Below are 21,500 nucleotides of genomic sequence, written 5' to 3'. Positions count from 1 at the left end.
TAGTGACAATAAGACCCGGATTGTGTTGAGCTTCGCGACTGGAGCAAAGGTCTCTTTGTAGTCAATCCCTTCTTTTTGAGTAAACCCCTTTGCCACAAGTCTGGCCTTGTATCTTTCAATGGACCCGTCTTCCCTATGCTTTATAGTGAACACCCACTTGCATCCCACAGTGCTCTCTCTTCCCTTCTAGTAGATCCACTAATTCCCAAGTCCTTGCTTTCATTAAGGCTTTCATTTCTTCATTCATAGCCTCTTTCCATCTTGGATCAGACACTACCTCTGAGTACCTAGTAGGAACGTGAACGGAGGAGAGAGCAGACACAAAGGAATAATTACGAGGAGATAAATGTGAGTAAGAAACAAATTCAGCAATGGGGTGTCGGATAGTACAAGAACGAGTAGACTTACGAAGAGTAATAGGGAGATCCAAATCAGAAGTATGAGTGATAGGATTACTTGGAGATGCTGAGGCAGATTGATCTGAGTCCGATTGATTGCTGCCATGAGTTAGAGGGTCTTTTTTCCTTCTGTTGTAGGTGATTCTTATATCTTTTTGTTGCTTACTGGTGTCTTCAGTTACATCTGCAGCATCAAGTGTGGTAATAGGTGCAATGGGAGCCTCACTAGGTTCACCCGGGATGCTACAACTAGGAGGATCAGGAGGAGAAGATGGAAGGCCCAAGGCAGAAAGAGGCATAAAAAAGGAGGGGAAAGAAGAATCCTCTTCCATCCCACTAGTCTCCCCTGAAGAGGATTCTAGGAAGAATGAAAATAAGAGTGAGACTCAAAAAAGACCACATCTTTTGTGACGTATTTCTTCTTGGTGACGAGATCATAACACTTGTAAACTTTCCGTATAGGAGAGTACACAAGAAGGATTCCTTTCGTAGCCCTAGGATCCAACTTGGTCTTCTTTGGATCCTTTACATGTATAAAACATACACAACCAAAGGCTCTAGGTGGAAGAGGAAAGTCAGAAAGATTAGGGCAAAGGACAGAGAAAGGAGTTTTCATACCCAACACCTTGGATGGCATCCGATTTATCAGATATGATGCGGTAAGTACTGCTTGAGACCAATAGTGCTTGGGAACCTTGTGCTGAAATAATAAAGCTCGAGCGGTCTCCAATAAGTGTCTATTTTTGTGCTTAGCAACCCCATTCTGTTGAGGGGTACTGGCACCAGATTACTGATGTAGCATGCCAGCATCTTCCATGAACAGGTTGAAAGATCTTTCAAAATATTCAGCAGCATTGTCGGAATGGAATTGCTTAATCTTCTTGTCAAATTGAGTTTCAATCATTTTACAAAATGCCATGGTTATCCGTGGCACTTCATCACGTCATTTTAACAAGTAGATCCATGTGCATCGTGAGTAGTGATCAATAAAAACTAATAAAGTAACGAAAGCCATCCACAGAAACAAGGGGTGAAGGGCCCCAAACATCAGAATGGACCAAATCAAAAGGAGCTTGAATTTCATTACTAAAAATTGGATAAAGAGTTCTACATTGTTTTGACAACTGACACACTTCACAAACTAAACTTTGACTCGAAATACCATTTAATAATTCAGGAAACAACCATTGCAAAGATAAAAAATGTAAATGACCTAGCCTAGCATGCCACAAGTGTAACCTAGCTATTGACTCTTCATTATTCTGACTACCGGTAGCAGATGATTGTAAGGCCGAACTTATGTCTGCATCAAAATAGTAGAGACCTCCACACTCATTACCGCTCCTAATCGTTCTCTTCATCAATCTGTCCTGAAAGACACAATGAGTAGGAAAGAAAGTTACGCTACAGTTTAAATTCTTGGTAAGCTTCGAAACAGATAAGAGATTGCAAGTAAGATTTGGAACATGTAGAACAAATTTAAGAGAGGTTCTTGCTTAGGTCAACCCCCCCCCCCCCTCCTTCCCAGAGATGGTGGAGAGGGAACCGTCATCAACTTTAAGTAGAGTCTATAGAACTAGTTGTGCTATAAGCGAAGATAATACCTGATCTGGCAAGAGAGGTGGAAGCAAGGGAATTAGTCCTTAGACGGGTTAGGGCCCGTCTAAGGACCTTTACCTCATCAGTAGTGAGACCCAAGGACCCGGATGTGGAGGAATTAATAGTCTGTCCCGTGGGAGAAGATGCAACTATAGATGTGTTCTTCGAGCTATCACCACTGTGACTAGTAACATGGTTCCCAATTGCTGTTTGATTTTTCTGGGGCATTTTGTCTTTCCTTAACACAGCTGGTTTCAGATGAGGATAAAGAACCCAATAAGTCTCTTTTACATGCCTTTCACCATCACAATGAGAGCACTTTCCTTATTTGTCATCTATAGGAGTTACTCTTAATTCTCCATAATATATTTATCTCTAGTTCTATTCTTCTATGCTTTCCACTCATCCATCTTGATATGCATCTTTACCACACAATTTTTTTGGACATGTTGCTTCTCGACTGCCTAGCGCTTTGCTCTATATAGCATTTACTGCTTTATAGCTGTCTCATCAAAACTTCCCTCTAACGACTGGTTTTCTTTGATCACATTATTCTAAGAATGAACTCCATTTCATCCACCCTACTCTAACTCAATGTATAACATCCTTTTCAATCTTTTTCTTGTTATGCATAACCAGACCAAGGTAACAGGAATGGTCTCTGAGGTATCTTTTGTTCTCCAGTTGTAATTGTTTCCAGATTCTCTTTCCTGGTATTCCTACAATTTTCATTGCTTATATACGTACTCCTGCTTGTTTTTTTGATACAAGCATCACTTAGAGGCATGAGATGCAACCTCTTCCGAAATTAAAAAGAAAGTGCAGATTATAACTGAGCCCAAAATAATTGTTCCCTTGAGACCCCTTGCTTAGATAATATTTCAGCCATTGCATTTAGCTGACCTCCCAACTCAATGAATGCTCACAGTCATATTCCTTGTCAGCCATTTATATTTCTTAATTTCATCCCTATAGCACCAAGCTACAGACTCCAGATCCTTAAGTTGTACTCCTGCTTATTCTCTTGATTTTAGGGCATCTCTCTATGCTTCTAATTTTGCATTCAATCCTAGATTTGTTAATCAAATGATCAATACTATGTCATCATTGAATATCCTCCTTTACATGCTTGGTCAGTTCATCCATGACTAGTGCAAACAAATACAGGGTAAGGGCTTACACTTGGTCAAGGCCCATTGTACAATGCCAGTTAGGCACCATATTTATATTCTCAGGTTAAATTATCCACTTTGGGCACCTATCTATTTCAAAATAGACCGTATTATCTCCCTAGAGAGACTATCAAACACTTTCTCTATTGTCAATGATTAGCATGTGAAGGCCTGTGGTAAATGAAAAATATAGAATTTGTCCATGTGTTTAAACACCAAACGTTGCACCATAATACATATTCTTAGGTTAATTTATCCATTTGGGACTCCTTCCTATTTCAAATTACACCATATTATCTCCTTTGAGAGACTATCATAACTTTCTCTAATGTCGGTGAATAGTGTGTATATATTTTTTCTTTTCCCAAGATATCTTTAGCAATGCCTAAGTAAAAAGGTGTGCAATCATAGATTTGGATGCAGAGGGACCTTTTAGTTTTTTTTTTTTTCCTTTGCACCTTCCTTTTCTAATCATGGTTTCACATCTAGCAACTTATTTTTTAGTTACTATTTTCAGGCAATACCCATAAGTGCCTCTTATGTGAATTTTGTATGAACTAGCTGACTCTGACTTGCCGTGTTCTTGTTTTTTCTTTTCTTTTCCCAAAACTTGAAATATGATAGGAATTGGGACCACTTCAAGGTTGAAGCAGTTGGGAATGGAATTCACTGTCTGGGTATTTAAACATGTAAGTACTTTGGCTTAGGAGGAACCTGTTTCCTTTGTACGCATACACACACATTCCCTCTGTTTGTTTGCAGTGTGAATTTCATTTGCACTAGTTTAAATGCAGGGAAATGCAAAAGCTGAGTGTAAATTCTGGTTTTCTTTTGCTTCAAATTTGTTGCTGTCATGTTTGTTGCAAGAAGTAAAATGATGTGGTCCCCACTTTATAAATTGAGATAGGAGGGCAGCTATTTTTTTGGGATGAGAAGGGTGGGAAGCAACTGAGCTGGTCCCTACTTTATATGAGGGTGAATCAAGATTCAAGATAGGGGGAAGGTGGTGCAAATTTTGCACAAGTTTTTTGATGTAAAATTTGCACTTCCAGTGAGTGCAAATGAGACAAAAAGTGAAAGTTTTGCACAGGTAGGAGAACAAATCATAGTAACAAACAAAGAGGTGTGACTGGATGCAAAATTCGTATCTGGTTCAGATTTGCACTGCAAACAAACAGAGCATAAGGCTCAGTTTGCAGTGTGTATTTTATTTGCAGTGGTGTAAATGCATGGGAGTATACAGAGGCTGAGTGTAAATTCTGATTTACTTTTGTTTCAGATTTAACTTGTTTTATTTATTTTGAGAAGTAAAATGATGTGGTACTCACTTTATATGAAAGGGAATGGAGGTAGGGAGGAATTATTTTTTTTGGGGAATGAGGTAAGAAGCAAGATGTTGTGTTACCCACTTTATAATTTTATATGAGAAGGAATTGATGTAGGTGGAAGATGGTGCAAATTTTGCATCAGTTTTTGGGAGGCAAACATTGCACTGCCATTGAGTGCAAATGAGACGGTGCAAATTTTGAATCAGGTAAGAATGCAAATCATGGTTACATACAAAAAGATGCAAAATTGATCCGGGTGCAAAAGTTGTATCCTGTTCAGATTTGCATGCAAGCAAACAAGCCTAAGGCCCAGTTTGGAAGGACTGCAAATACAAATATGTACAATGCAAGCACATATAAAATAATACAAAATACAAGGTCTATAAATTTGTATTTGTACTCTTTCCAAACTGAGCCTAAAGATTTCATGTGGTCAGTGTGAAGCATACCACCTTCTGTGAGTAATATCATCGGAAATTACAAATTTGAATTATCAGCATGTCTGTGTTTAATTATTACAAGCCTCCAAAGTTATAATTCATTTTCATTTAAATGCCAAATAATGAAATGCTCCAAATGTATGTTTCTTTCTATATGCTTCAGTCTATTTGTGTATCTATTTTCCATGATGTCTGTTGACTGCCTGTATGTGGGCTGGGTCAGGCTTCTGGGTCGAGCTATAAATGATAACCCCTATTATTGCTGTTAATTGCCAGAAAGACGTTTGTTCATGACTAGCATTGTTTTGTTGGAATTTAAATGGCATACACCAAAGATACATTACTTGGTTAATTGCCAGGAAGACATTTTTCCTGGCTAGCATAGAAAGATGTTTACTAATATATTCTTATTCTTTTTTATAATCCCACGTTTTAATATATGGTTTCTGCCTTTCTGGACCTACTTGCAATGGGTGCCACCCATGAGCAGTGTATTCTTTTTCCTAAATACTTATCTCTTGTGGTTTATTTACTGCAGGCAGTATTGGATCAACTGAAGGTTATGGGCCCTGTTATATTGAGCAGTATTTTGAGGTCACTTGATAGTTCAAGTGCAGAATCAGGTCCAAATTATTTTAAGCAGTTAATGTTTCCTTAGCATTTGAATTTCTTTTGAGGGAGAAGATAAAGTAGAGTATCATCAAGTGAAAGCCAAAAAGCATGTGCAACAAGTTGCTGCACCTAGGGATTATACAATAGATGCTCATGCAGCCCTATACCCAAACCTGCTTTACAAAAAGATTTTCATGTAAAAAAAAGGAACTGTAACTTGTATGTTTAAACATTTTGTTCATGGCAAGTGAAGAAGACAATTTTCCCAAAATTCTATGAAACACAGAGTCTATAGTGTTGCTTTTGTTCCTGAAGATCCTTACATTTCTCTCCTGCCAGATGCACCAAAAAACTGCTGCAGGTGCAACATTCAAGGCCAATTTTCCTTAGCATTTGATTTTCTTATGCATTTGATTGTTTTCAGCACCAAGTCCACATTATTTTATGCAGTTAATCTTCCTTACATTTGATTTTCTTTCATTCCTGATTGTGTTCTTGTTTATATCAAATTCATGCAGAAGCTTCTATTTATTATAGGTTGGGTCCTGAGAATATTACCTAATTAGGATATATCTCTACATTTGTACAGATGCAACTTCTAGGGATATTAAAACTTTTGCCTTTCAAGCAATTGGTTTGCTTGCACAGCGGATTCCCCAACTTTTCAGGCATTCTTTCGTACCTATGTTTTATTATGTTACCTTAGCTCCCTATGATTTGATCAACATAATCTGAATGTCTTGGTCTCTCTGCTTCTCCCGTCTGTCTCTCTCAAACACTTTGTGTGCTTATGTGTCTTTTTCAGAGACAAGATTGATATGGCTGTTAGACTTTTTGATTCTTTGAGAGTGGAGGATCAGTTGTTACGTCTTACCATTCAAGAAGCAACCACTTCACTTGCTATAGCTTACAAGGTATCTCTTCTCTGGTTTTCTTTTTCCTTCTTCATTTTTGGCCAAAAGTTTACAAGATCGTAGATTTTAGAAAAGAAAGATAATACAAACACAATAGTGTGGAGGGAGAGGTGAAATTGCATGGAAAAAGAGACCATGGAAGAAGGATAATCCCAAGACTGCTATAACCTGAATCTCGCAGAACATAAACTGAAAATTATTGGTTTTTTCTTTTTGAAAAGCGGTAAAAATGATTGTATTGAAATAACTAAGGGTGAGTAGTATATACAAAAGGTGCCTATATATGCACAGGAGCATATAAACTGAAAAATTATTTTTTAGGGACTTAGCATCGTTCTTAGGATTCTCACAAATATTGAAATTTATCTATGTGAGACCCTCTTATATTCTCTTGTGAGAAAGTAACTGAAATGTATGCTAGTAAGTGCTGACTGATATGCACATGGAAGGATGTACAACAATGTATTGCAAAGGGAAAACAAGTTGGGATCCTTTCCTTAAAGAAAATGAATCCCTTAACAGGCAAAGAGCTGTTATTGCACACACAACAGAAGAGAAGACAATGATCCGCCACTAGAACTCACTGAGTGATTCTTGAGATGTCATCCTCAGTCTCAACAATGTCATTAATGTACACTATCAACATATTCATCCGGCCATCAACTCTTCTTATGAATAAAGTGTGATCAACTTGAGATTGGGAGAATCCGGCCTTCAAGGCAACATTTCTAAATCTGTCAAACGAGGCTCTAATTGATTGCTTGAGTCCATACAGAGACTTCTTTAGACGGAAAACTTTCCCTTTATGGTTAGGGAAGCTCACTCTTGGAGGTAGGTTCATATATATATATTGTTTGCTAAAATAGGGCTGTCGAATGAGAGTAGAAGAGGAAGAAGAAGAGGAACAGAAATGAAATGGGTGGCAGTAAAATCACTTCGGCCAGCCCTAATCTATTATATATAAAGGCATTACATAATGTTACATGAATGGACAAGACTGCCCCTAATTAGTGATGGGACACCTAGTTGAAATAAACATAAAGTAAGATTAGGCCCAGTAACAAGGCCCACTAACTAATGACTTAAGACCCAACAAAAGGTAAACATACAAACTAAGACAGCCGAACCAACACTCCCCCTCAAGCTAAGCATGGATGTCAATCATGTTTAGCTTGCCAAGTAAGTCCACGAATTTCACTATAGCTAGCCCTTTAGTCAGAACATCTACAATCTGCATCTCGGAGGGAGTATAAGGAATGCAGAGTTCTCTTGAGACAATTCTTTCTCTAACAAAGTGACGGTCTATCTCAATATGTTTTGTTCTATTATGTTGCACTGGGTTATTTGCAATGTTGATGGCTGCCTTGTTGTCACAATACAACTTGAGAGGGCACTCAATTTTTATTCCAAGTTCACCAAGTAGGATCTTCAGCCATAAGAGTTCAGCAACACCATGAGCCATAGCTCGGTACTCAGCCTCTGCACTAGATCTTGCAACCACATTCTGTTTTTTACTCCTCCATGTAACTAAATTTCCTCCAATAAAGGTACAGTACCCAGAGGTAGACTTCCTGTCCCCAACAGAGCCAGCCCAATATGCATCAGTATATCCTTCAACTTCAATTTTACTGTTTTTTCTGAACAGAATCCCTTCCCCCGGGCAAGACTTCAAATATCTGAGGATCCTTTCCACAGCTTTCATGTGAGGGATCTTAGGAGTGTGCATGAACTGACTGACAACATGTACATCATAAGCAATGCCAGGGCGAGTAAGGGACAGGTAAATCAACTTCCCCACCAGCTTTTGGTATCTTTCCTTATCAGGGTAGTCCTCTCCTACTGACACCTGTAGACCATGATTTTGTTCTATTGGAGTATCGGCTGGCCTACACCCCATCATGCCTGTCTCTTGAAGAAGATCAAGGATGTATTTCCGTTGACATATATAGATGCCCTCTTTGGATCTTGCAACTTCAATCCCAAGAAAGTATCTCAGTTGGCCTAGATCTTTGATCTCAAATTCAGCAACCAAAAACTCCTTTAGTCTTTTAATCTCTTCCTGATCATTCTCTGTAATTACCATATCATCCACATAGACAATAGGTGCCGTAAGTTTGCCATTTCTCTTCCTTATGAATAGGGTATGATCTGCTCCACTTTGAGTGTAACCCCCTTTCTTCATGACTCCACATAGCTTCTCAAACCAAGCTCGAGGGGACTGCTTAAGGCCGTAAAGGGCCTTTCTCAGTCTACATACCTTCTTGCCAAAGACATAACCTGGTGGAGGATCCATGAACACCTCCTCATGTAGGTCGCCATTCAAGAAAGCATTCTTCATGTCCAACTGATGTAGCTCCCATGAGAAATTTGCAGCTAAAGATAATAGAATTCGGATTGTGTTGAGTTTTGCCACTAGAGCAAAAGTTTCTTTGTAGTCAATCCCTTCTTTTTGAGTAAACCCTTTTGCTACCAGTCTAGCCTTGTACCTCTCAAGACCCATCCTCCCTGTGCTTCACAGTGAACACCCACTTGCATCCAACAGTGCCTTTCCCTTCTGGTAGATCCACTAATTCCCAAGTCCTTGCTTTCATTAATGCTTTCATTAATGCTTTCATTTCTTCATCCATAGCCTTTTTCCATTTTGGGTCAGATACTGCCTCAGTATACCTGGTAGGAACATGCACTGAAGATAGAGCAGACACAAAAGAACAATAACGAGGAGACAATTGTGAGTAAGACACAAAATCAGCAATGGGGTATTTGATAGTACAAGAACGAGTAGACTTACGAAGGGCAATAGGAAGATCTAAGTCAGAGGAACTGATAGGATTACCTTGAGTTTCTGAGACAGGTTGATCCGAGTCCAATTGGTCGCTATCATGAGTTAGAGGACCCTTATTCCTTTTGTTGTAGGTGATTCTGATATCTATTTGTAGCTTGCCGGAGTCTTCAATAATATTTGCAACATCACTAATAGTAGCTAGTACAATGGGAGCCTCACTAGATTCACCCGGGATACCACAACTAGGTGGATCAGGAGGAGAAGATGGAAGACCTGAGGTCGAGAGAGGTACAAAGAATGGGGAAATAGAAGAATCCTCTTCCATCCCACTAGTCTCCCCCTGAAGAGGATTCTAGGAAGATTGAAAATAGGATTGAGACTCAAAAAATACCACATCCTTTGTGACATATTTTTTCTTGTTGACTGGATCATAACACTTGTATCCCTTTTGAGTAGGGGAGTACCCCAAAAAAATTCTCTTTGTAGCCCTAGGATCCAATTTGGTCTTCTTCGGATCCTTGACATGTATAAAGCATACACAACCAAAGACTCTCGGTGGAAGAGAAAAGTCAGGAAGATGGGGGCAAAGAACAGAGAAAGGAGTTTTCATCCCCAATACCTTGGATGGCATTCGATTTATCAGATATGATGCAGTAAGGATTGCTTGAGACCAATAGCTTTTAGGAACTTTGTGCTGAAATAGTAAGGCTCGAGCAGTCTCCAATAGGTGCCTGTTCTTGCGCTCAGCAACCCCATTCTGTTGGGGGGTACTAGCACAAGATGACTGATGAATCATTCCAGCATCCTCCATAAGCAGATTCAAGGCTACAGTCTGCTGTACTGTGTCTATTAGGGCATCAGCCTCTGGGTCTAACTCCCCTTGGGCCCTACAACCAAGGGAAACCCTAGATGTAGGTCTAGCTGTGTTCTATGACCAACCCTAGGGTTTCTTTGCAGCAACCAACAAGAAGAATGGGAGAGTTACCTGCGAGTAGAAGAAGATGCGGCTGCTGTAACCAGTCGTAAGATCAGTGCTTTGATACCATGTTTGCTGAAATAGGGCTGTCGAATGAGAGTCGAAGAGGAAGAAGAAGAGGAACAGAAATGAAATGGGCGGCAGTAAAATCACTTCGGCCAGCCCTAATCTATTATATATAAAGGCATTACATAATGTTACATGAATGGACAAGACTGCCCCTGATTAGTGATGGGACACCTAGTCGAAATAAACATAAAGTAAGATTAGGCCCAGAAACAAGGCCCACTAACTAATGACTTAAGACACAACAAAAGGTAAACATACAAACTAAGACAGCCGAACCAACATATATATATATATATATATATATATATATATATATATATTTCTTCTTCTAGATCCCCATACATCCATTTGATATAGAGGCCAATAGTAGTGGGCAAGAAGAGACATACACAAGTAGAAGTCATTTTAGCCACAAGAGCAAATGTCTCTAGATAATCAATGCCATAGGTCTGAGTATACCCTTTGGCCATTAACCATGCCTTATATCTCTCAATTGAACCATCTGCCTTATGTTTAACAATATACATCCACTTGCACCCAATGAGAATCTTGTCCTTGGGAAGAAGAACAATCTCCCAAGTCTAGTTCTTTATGAGGGTCTCCATCTATTAGGTCATAGCTTCCTTCCAGTGAGGGGATTGCGTTGCCTTTGTAACACTACAAAGAATGGAAATAGAAGATATGGTAGAATTATAGGTAAAATAGGAGGGTGACAAAGTGTTATAAGAAACATAGTAATGGGATAACTGGTGCATTTCCTCTTTCCCTTATAGATGGCAATAAGGAGATCAAGGTTAGGATTCATGGCATCAGGTTTAGTAATAGAAGAACTAGGGGACTCAAGATGAAGCAGAGATGTAAGTTTAAGATTACCTGAGCCCGAGTGTTTAGATTGTGATGGACATTCAGTTTCAAGAGTCACCCTCTTTGCCTGATGAAGAACTATTGCCATAACTAAGGTAGATACATAGACATAGGAAGAGGAGGTGAAAAGTAACTTTCTTATACACATGCCCTTCCAAAATGAGGACCAAAACATCTATAGCCATTTTGAACAAGAGAATAACCAAGGAAAAAACATTAGATGGACTTGGGATCAAATTTATGCCTAGAGGGACTCATATCATGAATAAGTATAAAAGATTTTATTTTTTTAGTTGGAACAGCAATAAAAAAATAATAATCAAATACCCATTCTGCTTTGAAAAGCTTTACCAACAATGCTACCCCTTTATAATGGGGAAGAGTCAATTACAATAGCATTCTACAAGGAAAAAGTAAGTTGACTTGCAATAAGAAACTTAAACCAACTTCAAAAAAGAACTAAAACTCATTTGGGCTTCTAAGGGATGTACTGCATCAACTTGCCACTATCTCGATTCTATTTATGTTTGTGGTGCTGGTTCTTTGGAAAATTCTGATCAAGGTTGAAGACATATGAATGGATTAAAAAGCTGAGCCAAATATCAATCTTTCGGTTTCTTTAAATTCTGGATGAACCTTTAACAGATCCAAAATTAGGGATCCAATACCAGTGCACGGTCCTCTATAATTACACTCTTTTGTGGCTTGCAGATTTTTTGAATTGATCATCTCCTTTTCAGTGATAATTTCCTTCTTGGCTTTTTGTGGATCCTTGTGTCTTTGTATGATTGTTGTTCCTTGAAATAGGGAGCTCCATCAAATGTGTTAGAAGATCTGGAATCACTTTTGCTGAAGAATTCCCAAGTTGTAAGAACCTCTTGCATTATTTTATTTTATTTTTTATTTTCATTTGTTTGGAATCCTGATTTGGATTTTGTACTTGTTATTCTTCTATTATTTTGTGGTCTTTTTGGTGCTATATTTATGAGGTCTAAAAACAATGACCTGTGACATTACTTTCATAAAATGAACATTGTTTTCATTGAAAACTTCATGCTCTTTAATGGGCTTTTATTGTCTCTGTAATGACAAGGAACAAAGTGAAGTGCGTTTCTGTGCTGTGAGGTGGGCAACATCTTTATTTGAACTACAGCATTGTCCAAGTCGTTACATTTGCATGCTTCGGGCAGCGGATCCAAAGCTGGATATAAGGTAACTCTAGTTCCCTTCGTGGTGTATTCCAAAATTAAGTTCTTTTTTCCTAGTTCCCTTAGTGTTCTTTATTATTTGAGTATTCAATTCTTAAGGTGTATGAAGTATGGGGTTAGTTTATGAGTAAAAATTATGATAAGGGACTTTAATGGAATGTCGGCCCCATTGGGAGTTTTACTGTTATTTTGGATAACTTTAATATTATATAAAGAGTCTCTTTCATTAGAGGGGGACAGATTGGTGTTTGGTGTTGTTAAATCACCGATGTCTACTCTTGTTTCTTCTTTCTTTTTAATTGTCCATGACAAGATTGCATTAGACCAACAGGAAGATAACTTTGACACTAATGAAGATATTGATAGTTGATGAAGGAAGATTTGGCCCGACCTCTCTATTACGTGACACGTGGCAGAAACAACAACTCGGCAAAAGGGGCCAAGCCTAGGCGGGAACAAGGGGACACGAGCGGACTGAACTCCCTACCGGGGGCCCGAACTCACCCTTTGTAACAGCTCGGGATACACTTCGCCGAACTGACCCACCTTGTAACAGTTCGGGATACACCTCGTCGAACTGACCTGCCCTATAGATACCTCCGAGCTCAAGACCTCGCCTCGTTCAGCACTTCGCATCACCTTTTGGGCACCAAAACCAAACAAGTCGTACCATGCCTGACACTAAGGAAGTCCGTGCCCGAGGGCGCCGCGCCTGACTGACTTGGGATCTGACGTTTGGCGGCAGCACTCTAAACGGCCACCTGCCACCGCCACTGACACCGCCATCTCCAGTTAGAAAGACGGTTAGGTAGTGACGGTTCTATCTCAGTAGAAAGGACGACGGTCGAATTGACAAGCACAAGGGTAATCATACCTGACCTGACAAGGGCCTCGGGGCGAGTGCACGAAGTGATTATAAGAGTCCCCTGCCCCTCGACAAACGAGGTATGCAAACTTTGCGCTATCTGGTATTACCTTGCTTTTGAAGGATTCTAACTTGAGCTTCAGAGCCTCTACACCGGGTTCCCCCCGGAGCTTCCCCATCTCCTCCGTTTCAGGTTCCCTGCTACCCCGTTCAGAAGCAAGGCCGCGGACAAATAAGACCGGCCAGATTGCGTTCCATCAATTGGCGCCGTCTGTGGGAAAGCGCTTCAAAAAGCCTCCCTCCAAACTTCGATAACCCCCCATTCTTCAAAAAACCCAACACTCATGGCCTCCTCCAGCAACACCGGACGTGGCACGGAGACAAACGCCACCGGGGAACAACTTCAAGTCCCCGTGGTGTGCGTTGGACAGTTCACCATCCCCCTTTCGGTGGATGGGATCCCCAGCTTGAACGCGCCACAAACAGTGGCACCCGTAAATCCTCCTACCACAAGCATCCCCTTTCCTCTCCCCATTGAGACAACCTTCACTGAACCGACTGCCGTCCCCCTGGCATCCAGCCAAAACCGGTTGGACGACTTGATGCAGTGCATGCGGGCAATGCAAGCCCAAATGCAACAGTTCCAGCAGCACCAGCTTCACCAGCACCAAGTACTGCACAACATCTCTCAGTATCACTATCAACAGCAGTTCCCCCAACTGCCACTGAACCAACCACTACTTCCACCTCGCCACCCCGCCCCGAGGCCGGTCAAGGCCTCCCCGCAGGATGGACACCCCCACCAGGCGAAGGCCTCCCGGCCCCAGAACCCCCCTAACAGCCAGGCCTCGTCCCCAGGCCGAAGGGAGAAAAATGTCATCCCCGCCTCGCAACCCGCAGGCGGGTCGGGAACCTCGCCCGTGAGGTCGGCACCCCGGCGCTCCAAGCCCGAGCTCCCGCTCACCGAAAACCGATTCGGCGCCCTGGCCGCAGACTACCGGCATTCCGGGCCCATCGAGCTCGGTAACACGGAGGCCAACAGCTCCAATGCAAGGCCCGCCCAGCAGCGAAGGCGCTGGCGAAGTCGCCGAACCACCACCCATGCCTTGTCGGAGTTCAGAGGCAAAGACACGAGCTCGGACGAGGTAGGGGCTGCCCCGATTCTCTCGGTTCCTTCCCCCCTCGCGTTAGAACTTCTGGCGGTCCCCTTACCCAGAGACTTCAAGCTCCCACCTCTGGACAAGTACGACGGGTCCTTCGACCCCAACGACCACGTTGACGCCTTTTAGTCCCAAATGCACCTCGCCAGGGCCAGCGAATCGTGCATTTGCGTGGCCTTTACCACCACCCTCAGGGGGTAGCCTGCACTTGGTACAGGAACCTGGCCCCCGGGTCGATAAAGTGCTGGGCCCAGTTCGTGCAGGTCTTCACCGCACACTTCGTCACCAACCAACGGTGCCCCAGAATAGAGGAAAGCATCTTCGGAGTAGTCCAGAGAGAAGGAGAATCCATCCGGGGCTACATCAAGCGATTCAACGAAGCATGTTTGCAGATACCGCGATTGGACCCCGCAATGCAGCTCGCGGTGGCCAAAAGAGGGGTGACGCACAAAGAATTCAAATGGCACATGGTGGCCAACCAGCCCGCAACCGTGGCCGAATTCCTCAAGCTTGCGGATAAGTTCATGAGGACAGAGGAAGAAATCAACCAACGGGCCGAAGGCGGGAACGAGAAAAGAAAGAGAAAAGGCGAGCTCTCCAAACCGGTGGACAGAAAAAACCCGACCTGGGAGCCGAAGCCGAACCAGTTGTTCCGGGCTCTCCTAGCAGTTCGAACGGACTACACGCCGTTAAACACGAGGCGGACGGAGATCTTAATGACGATCAAAGATGCCCCGTACGTGAAGTGGCCACTTCGCCTAAAAGGAAACCCGAACGAGAGAAATAAGAATTTGTATTGTAGTTTCCATAGAGACCATGGTCATAGTACCGAGCAGTGTAATAACCTCCGGGACGAGATAGAGGGGCTCACCCGTTGCGGATACTTGAGAAACTTTGTACAGCACAACAATAATAACAATAAGGCAGGTCGGCAAGGGGAGCACGAAAAGGATGCCCCCGAGTCTAGCAACAGACCTGCCGAACCGTTGCAGCGGGAGCCTCCAGAAGAGAGGCCAGTTCGGGGAACCATCCACGTAATCGTGGGAGGTTCGGTGGTAGCGGGGTGTACCTCGGCAGCAGCCCGGACTTCAGTTCGCGAAGTGGCCCTCGAAAAACGGAACCCCCCGAAGAGACTAAAGACCGAAGAACCAATCATCTTCACAGAGGACGACGCGCGAGGGGTCCACTACCCCCATGATGACGCGCTTGTCATTAAACTAAGGATCAACGACTTCGAGGTTAGGCGCGTACTCGTAGATTTGGGCAGCTCAGTGGACATCCTCTTCAAATCAGCATTTGACCAGCTGCAGTTACAGAGGAGCGAATTGAAGCCCGCAAACACTCCCCTGGTAGGTTTAAGCGGAGAGGAAGTCAGGCCCCTCGGAAAAATAACCGTCCTTGTGGAAGTCGGCACATGGCCTTGCGCAGTCAGACTCAACCATGATTTCCTGGTAGTCGCGACGCCCTCCCCATACAATGCCATAATAGGGCGGCCAATCACGCATATCCTACGGGCGGGCGGTCTCCACCTATTATTTGGCCATGAAGTTCCCTACGGACTTCGGTGTAGGTGTAGCGCGGGGCGACCAGTTCGAGTCCCGTAAGTGTTATGTTGCCGCCCTGAAGGGAAAAACCAAGGCGGCTGACGACCTCGAACTGGAGCGGCCTGCGGAGCAAGGCGAGGAATGAGCTTCGTCCACGGAGGAAACGGTCGCAATCCTGACTTCGGCTACGGACCCAACTCGCACACTTTAGATCGGAGCTTCCATCGAGGATCCCCTACGAACCGAACTAGTGAGTTTTTTACTTCAAAATTTAGATATTTTTGCCTGGTCCGCGGCCGACATGCCTGGCATTAGCCCCGGCCTGATAACTCAAACTTAATACTGACCCTGTAGTCAGACCCGTTAGACAGAAGAAACGCAACTTAGCCCCAGAACGCTGGAGGGCGGTCGACGAGGAGGTCGAGAAGCTCCTCGCAGCAAACTTCATAAGGGAAGTCCATTACCCGAGCTGGGTGGCCAACCCGGTGTTGGTAAAAAAGGCAAGCGGCAAGTGGCGCATGTGCATCGACTACACCGACCTGAATCGAGCTTGCCCAAAAGATTGCTTCCCCCTCCCCAGAATTGACCGCCTAGTGGACGCGACCTCGGGAAACGAGTTGCTAAGCTTCCTGGACGCCTACTCGGGCTACAACCAAGTTAGGATGGACCCATCCGATGAGGAAAAAACCAGCTTCATAACCGAGTTCGGCCTGTATTGCTACAAGGTCATGCCCTTCAGACTAAAAAATGCCGGGGCAACTTTCCAAAGACTTGTAAATAGGCTATTTCGGCCCCTGATTGGTACAAAGATAGAGTGCTATGTAGACGACGTGGTCGTCAAGACTCAATTTTCACAAGAATTAATACAAGACTTAGATTCTGTCTTCCAAATCCTGCGTCAGTTTAGCATGAAATCGGCGTCACCTCGGGCAAGTTCCTAGGATACATTGTTAATCGGCGCGGTATTGAGGCCAACCCGGACAAAATAAAAGCCATTCTAGATATGAGACCACCTCGGAAAGTAAAAGAGGTTCAGAGGCTAAACGGCCGCATAGCCGCTCTAAGCTGCTTCATGTCCAAATCAGCAGACCGCTGCCTACCCTTCTTCAAGTCAATCAAAGGCAAAGGGTTCGAGTGGACCCAGGACTGCCAGCTCGCGTTCGACGAGCTAAAAGGTTACCTCGCTAGTGTGCCAACCTTAACCCGGCCCGAGGTGGGCGAGGTCTTAGAATTGTACCTCTCGGCAAGCGACGAGGTGGTCAGTTCGGTACTAATAAAAGAAACAGACCCGGTCCAGCGACCCATCTATTATGTTAGTAAAATTTTGTAGGGAGTAGAGGCAAGGTACCCGCAGATAGAAAAACTAGCATACGCCCTAGTGACAACAGCTCGGAAACTCCGCCCATACTTCCAGGCTCACACCGTCATCGTCCTGACTGACAAACCACTTAGACAAGTTTTACTCAAACCCGAGGTTTCCGGTCGACTAACGAAATGGGCCATCGAACTCAGCGAGTACGACCTCCAGTACAAACCAAGAATCGCTATTAAGGCCCAAGCTTTGGCAGATTTTATCGCCGAGTGCACTTTCAGCCACGAAGCCCCACAGGTCGAGCCCGAGGTCCTCAGTTCGGGCGAACCCAGAGATCCCGAGCCCATAGAGTCCGAACCCCGTGAAGTAGCAGCCAGTGGGGCATCTCTCTTGGTCAGGCGAAGCGCGAACTGGGATGAGGAGCCCTGGATCCTTTACGTGGATGGTTCCTCGAACCGGCAAGGCAGCGGAGTTGGAATAGTCTTGTACGACCGGGTCGGCACAAAATTAGAATACACACTACGCTTTGAGTTCGCGGCATCCAACAACGAGGCAGAGTACGAAGCACTGATCGCCGGGCTGGACCTAGCCCGAAAGGTAAAGGCAAAACACTTGGTCATCTACAGCGATTCTCAGCTCGTGGTCAACCAAGTTACAGGCGAGTACGAAGCACGCGAGGTCTCCATGATCGCATATTTGGCCAAAGTAAAAGAAGCCCTGCTCAACTTCCAGTCACACATCATCAGGCAAATCCCGAGGTCAAAGAACACTGAGGCTGACGCCCTGTCCCGGTTAGCCAGTACAAGTCACAACAATATGAGAACTGTGTACATAGAGGACTTACCTCAGCCTAGTATTCTCGGGGGGACAGAGGAGGTCGCTCCCGTCTTGGAGGCAGAGCCGAGCTGGATCGACCCACTCGCGAGCTTCTTGATAGATGGAACCCTCCCTTCAGAACGCAATGCGGCCAAGAGGGTGCAGCGCCAGGCAGCCAAATACGTCATAATAGACGAACGGTTATACCGACGGTCCTACACACTCCCCTACTTGCGTTGCCTGAGACCTGCCGAAGCCGAGTTCGTACTCCGCGACACTCATGAAGGCTTGTGCGGCAGACACTTGGGGGGCAGAGCACTCGCCCAAAAAGCACTTCGACAAGGATACTACTGGCCAACGGAAGGCAGAAGCTGTCGAGCTCGTCAGAAAATGAGAAGTGTCAGAAGCACGCCAATATCCACCAGCAACAGGTGGAAGAAAATTCCTAGTTGTTGCAGTAGATTACTTTACGAAGTGGATAGAAGCCGAACCTCTGGCAACTGTTACGACTCGAAACATACAGAACTTCTTTTGGAAGAACATAGTATGTCGGTTCGGGTTACCTCGGGTGCTAATCTCCGACAACGACAAGCAGTTCGAGGATATCAAGTTCCAAGAGTGGTGCTAGAACATGGGGATTCGGCAAAACTTCACGTCAGTCGCGCACCCGCAGGCAAACGGTCAGACGGAAGTAATGAACAGAGCCATCCTGCGCGGACTGAAAGCACGTCTGGATCGAGCTAAGGGATTGTGGGCCGAAGAGCTACCAAGTGTCTTATGGGCTCACCGAACTACCGAAAAAACCGCCACGGGAGAAACCCCTTCAACCTCACCTACGACACTGAAGCAGTGATCCTGGCGGAAATCGAAATACCAACATTGCGATTAGAAACATACGACGATCGGACGAACGGAGACGAGTTACGTTCCAACCTTGACCTACGCACATCCGAACAGCGGCGTACCAGCAGCAGGTAGCTCGCTACTACAATAGCAGGGTAAAGCAACGAAGCTTTCGAGTCGGCGACCTGGTCCTTCGTAAGATTATGGTGCCCGAACCCGGCGTGGGCAAGCTTGGACCTAACTGGGAAGGGCCCTATAAAGTAAAAAGAGCACTTGGGGGGGCATACGAACTCGAAACCTTAGAAGGCAAATGAGTACCTCGAGCGTGGAACATCGTGAACTTGCGATACTACCTATAAACCACCAAGCGAAGTGAACAAAATCAGGTCCTATGTGCCACGATGCAAGCCAAGAGGAACCTCGGCGTAAACAAGCAAAGAAGTCGAGCATATTATCAGCTCGGCAAAAAACCAGTTCGCGGCAGAACAGATCGTAGAAGTATAATAACCGGACACAAAGAATCAGTTCGGGGAAGAAGAACACTTGGGGAAAAAGACATATATATTCCATTGCAAGAAACAGTACATTGGCCAACAGAAAGGACTTACAAAAAAAAAAAAAATTACATGCCCGGAGCCACTTCTTCGCCATCAGAAGGCACTTCAACAACACCCGAAGGCCCTGCCTCTCCTTCAGAGTCCGGCTCGCCATCGGCAGCATTGGCCATCTCCTGAGTTATACGCGAAGTGGATATGGCACTTACATCGAGGTCGGGGTACGTATTCCGGATCATCCACCGGCTCAACTTGAACCCCCTCCTGTAAGAATCCACCATCAGATCGTCAAAACGCGGAGAGGCAATGTAGTCCTCAACTGCCTTCTTCTTGGCGTCTTCAATGCCTTGGGAAAAAATCTGTGTTCTCTCCCTGATGTCCTCCTGAAGATATTCGACTTGATGCTGCAAATCCAACTTCAAGTCCGCCATATGCTTGACAACTACCCCCATGGCTTCGGTGTCACGCTGAGACCTTGCCTGCCTGGCCATCGCGACGCGAGCAGCTTCTTCAGCAGCGTAAGCAGCTGCCTCAGCAGCCCGGGTATTTGCCTCTACAGCACAGAAAGCTTCTTCAGCAGCGTGAGCGGCAGCCTTAGCAGCTCGCGCCTGTTGCGAGCTCCTCTCCACTTGGGCCGCCAAGGCATGAATCGAAGAATTCACCTACCAAAAGAAACAAGTGAGCAACAACAGCAGAAGCGATAGAAAAAAAAAAGAAGACGAAATCTAACTTACCACCATGGCATGTGTTACGGCGCGACAAGCGACCTGATTCAAGGGAAGATCAGTCCACGCCGCGACCTCCTCTGGGAAAGTAGCATCCCTACTCTTCTGAAGAGCGCAGTTCGGCGTCAACACGCTCCTGAACTCCCCTTGAGCTCCCGAGCCCGAGGGCCCAGCCCGCGTATGAGCGGACCCGGAGTGAGCAGGAGCACTTGAGTATGCAGGAGCGCCCGTATGAGTGGTCTCGGCGTAAGGTGCCCCGGCAGTTTCGTGCATCGGTGGAGTCACGTCGGGCTCCCTGAGCAGATCCTTCGGCGTATGGTCTGGAACTTGGGGCTCCTCATCCAGGGGCAGCTTGGTACGAGTTCGCTTGGCGACCCGCTTCCTCCTCTTCATGCCTTGGAACAAACGCCCCCCGCGAGTTCTCTCCGCATCCATCACACCTGCAGAAACGAGTTCGACATTAGAAAAAACGAAAAGAACAGAGCAAGAAAACCGCATAGCTAGAAACCTACCCGAACTCAGGCCGGCTGCAATAAGCTTGGCCTCCGTTAAGTAGTGGTGGCACTTTAAACCTTGCCGTGCCCATTGCCGGAGGCCCTTCACCGTCTCTTTATCGAGAGCCACGGCTGAATCAAGAGCGGCCTTACCCCACCCGGTCTGAAAGGGCCATCCTTGTGCACTTCGCACGCCGAAGTAGTCCCGCTTCCATGCCGAGACCTTATTAGGAAGATCGTGCAGAAGCTTAAAACCCTGGCGAGGAGAAAGGTAATATGCCCGTCTCCCCCAAGGAAGAGAACCCTCCTGTCTCTTGAGCATCAAGATGGAGGAGAATATCTCTAAGTCTAAGGGGAAGTTCTGCTCGCAGAAAAGAGAAACCGTCCCCACCAGGTTCCGAATAGAGTTCGGATGAAGTTGGCCAATGGTGACACCGAAGTGGTTTATGACTTCGACGAGAAGGGGATGGAAAGGAAGTCGCAACCCCGTAGCGAGCTGCTCCCGAAAAATCACGATCTCGTCAGGACCGTGTTCCCAAGGAAAGCTACCCGAAGGAATAAAATATGTATACCCCCTAGGAAGGTTGTAAGACATAAGTATGGATTGAAGCCCCTCAGGCGTCATGGTCGAAGGACCAAACCTGTCTAGCATCCGACCTTGGCGGGAGGTAGACGCCAAACTGCCCGAAGCGACTCGGCCTACTGGTTCATAGTCCTCAAGCTCCACCTCAGGGTCACTGAGGCAGTCGGGGGACACGGCTCGGTTGGTGGAACCTACGTCGGCCCTACTCGAAGAATCGTCTGAGCTATCAAAGCTAGACATTG

General features: G+C 45.0%; 1 protein-coding gene across 3 annotated transcripts in view; it reads left to right on the top strand.

The window, feature by feature from the left end:
- LOC148845385 (ARM repeat superfamily protein) overlaps window positions 1-21,500 on the top strand; it is a 125,346-nt gene that overhangs the window by 28,471 nt on the left and 75,375 nt on the right. For all 3 annotated transcript variants that reach the window (XM_088955617.1, XM_088955616.1, XM_088955618.1), the window contains exons 9-14: window positions 3,794-3,858; window positions 5,476-5,560; window positions 6,139-6,217; window positions 6,355-6,463; window positions 11,962-12,021; window positions 12,248-12,366. In XM_088955617.1, coding sequence (XP_088811743.1) covers window positions 3,794-3,858; window positions 5,476-5,560; window positions 6,139-6,217; window positions 6,355-6,463; window positions 11,962-12,021; window positions 12,248-12,366 — 517 coding nt within the window. The remainder of the gene's footprint in view (window positions 1-3,793; window positions 3,859-5,475; window positions 5,561-6,138; window positions 6,218-6,354; window positions 6,464-11,961; window positions 12,022-12,247; window positions 12,367-21,500) is intronic.

This window comes from Nelumbo lutea, chromosome 7, assembly GCF_056320005.1.
Source record: "Nelumbo lutea isolate HS-2025 chromosome 7, American lotus-T2T, whole genome shotgun sequence".
NCBI classification, from domain to species: Eukaryota; Viridiplantae; Streptophyta; class Magnoliopsida; order Proteales; family Nelumbonaceae; genus Nelumbo; species Nelumbo lutea.
Note: the sequence above shows the minus strand (reverse complement) of the source record. Positions and strands in the feature narration are given on the sequence as shown.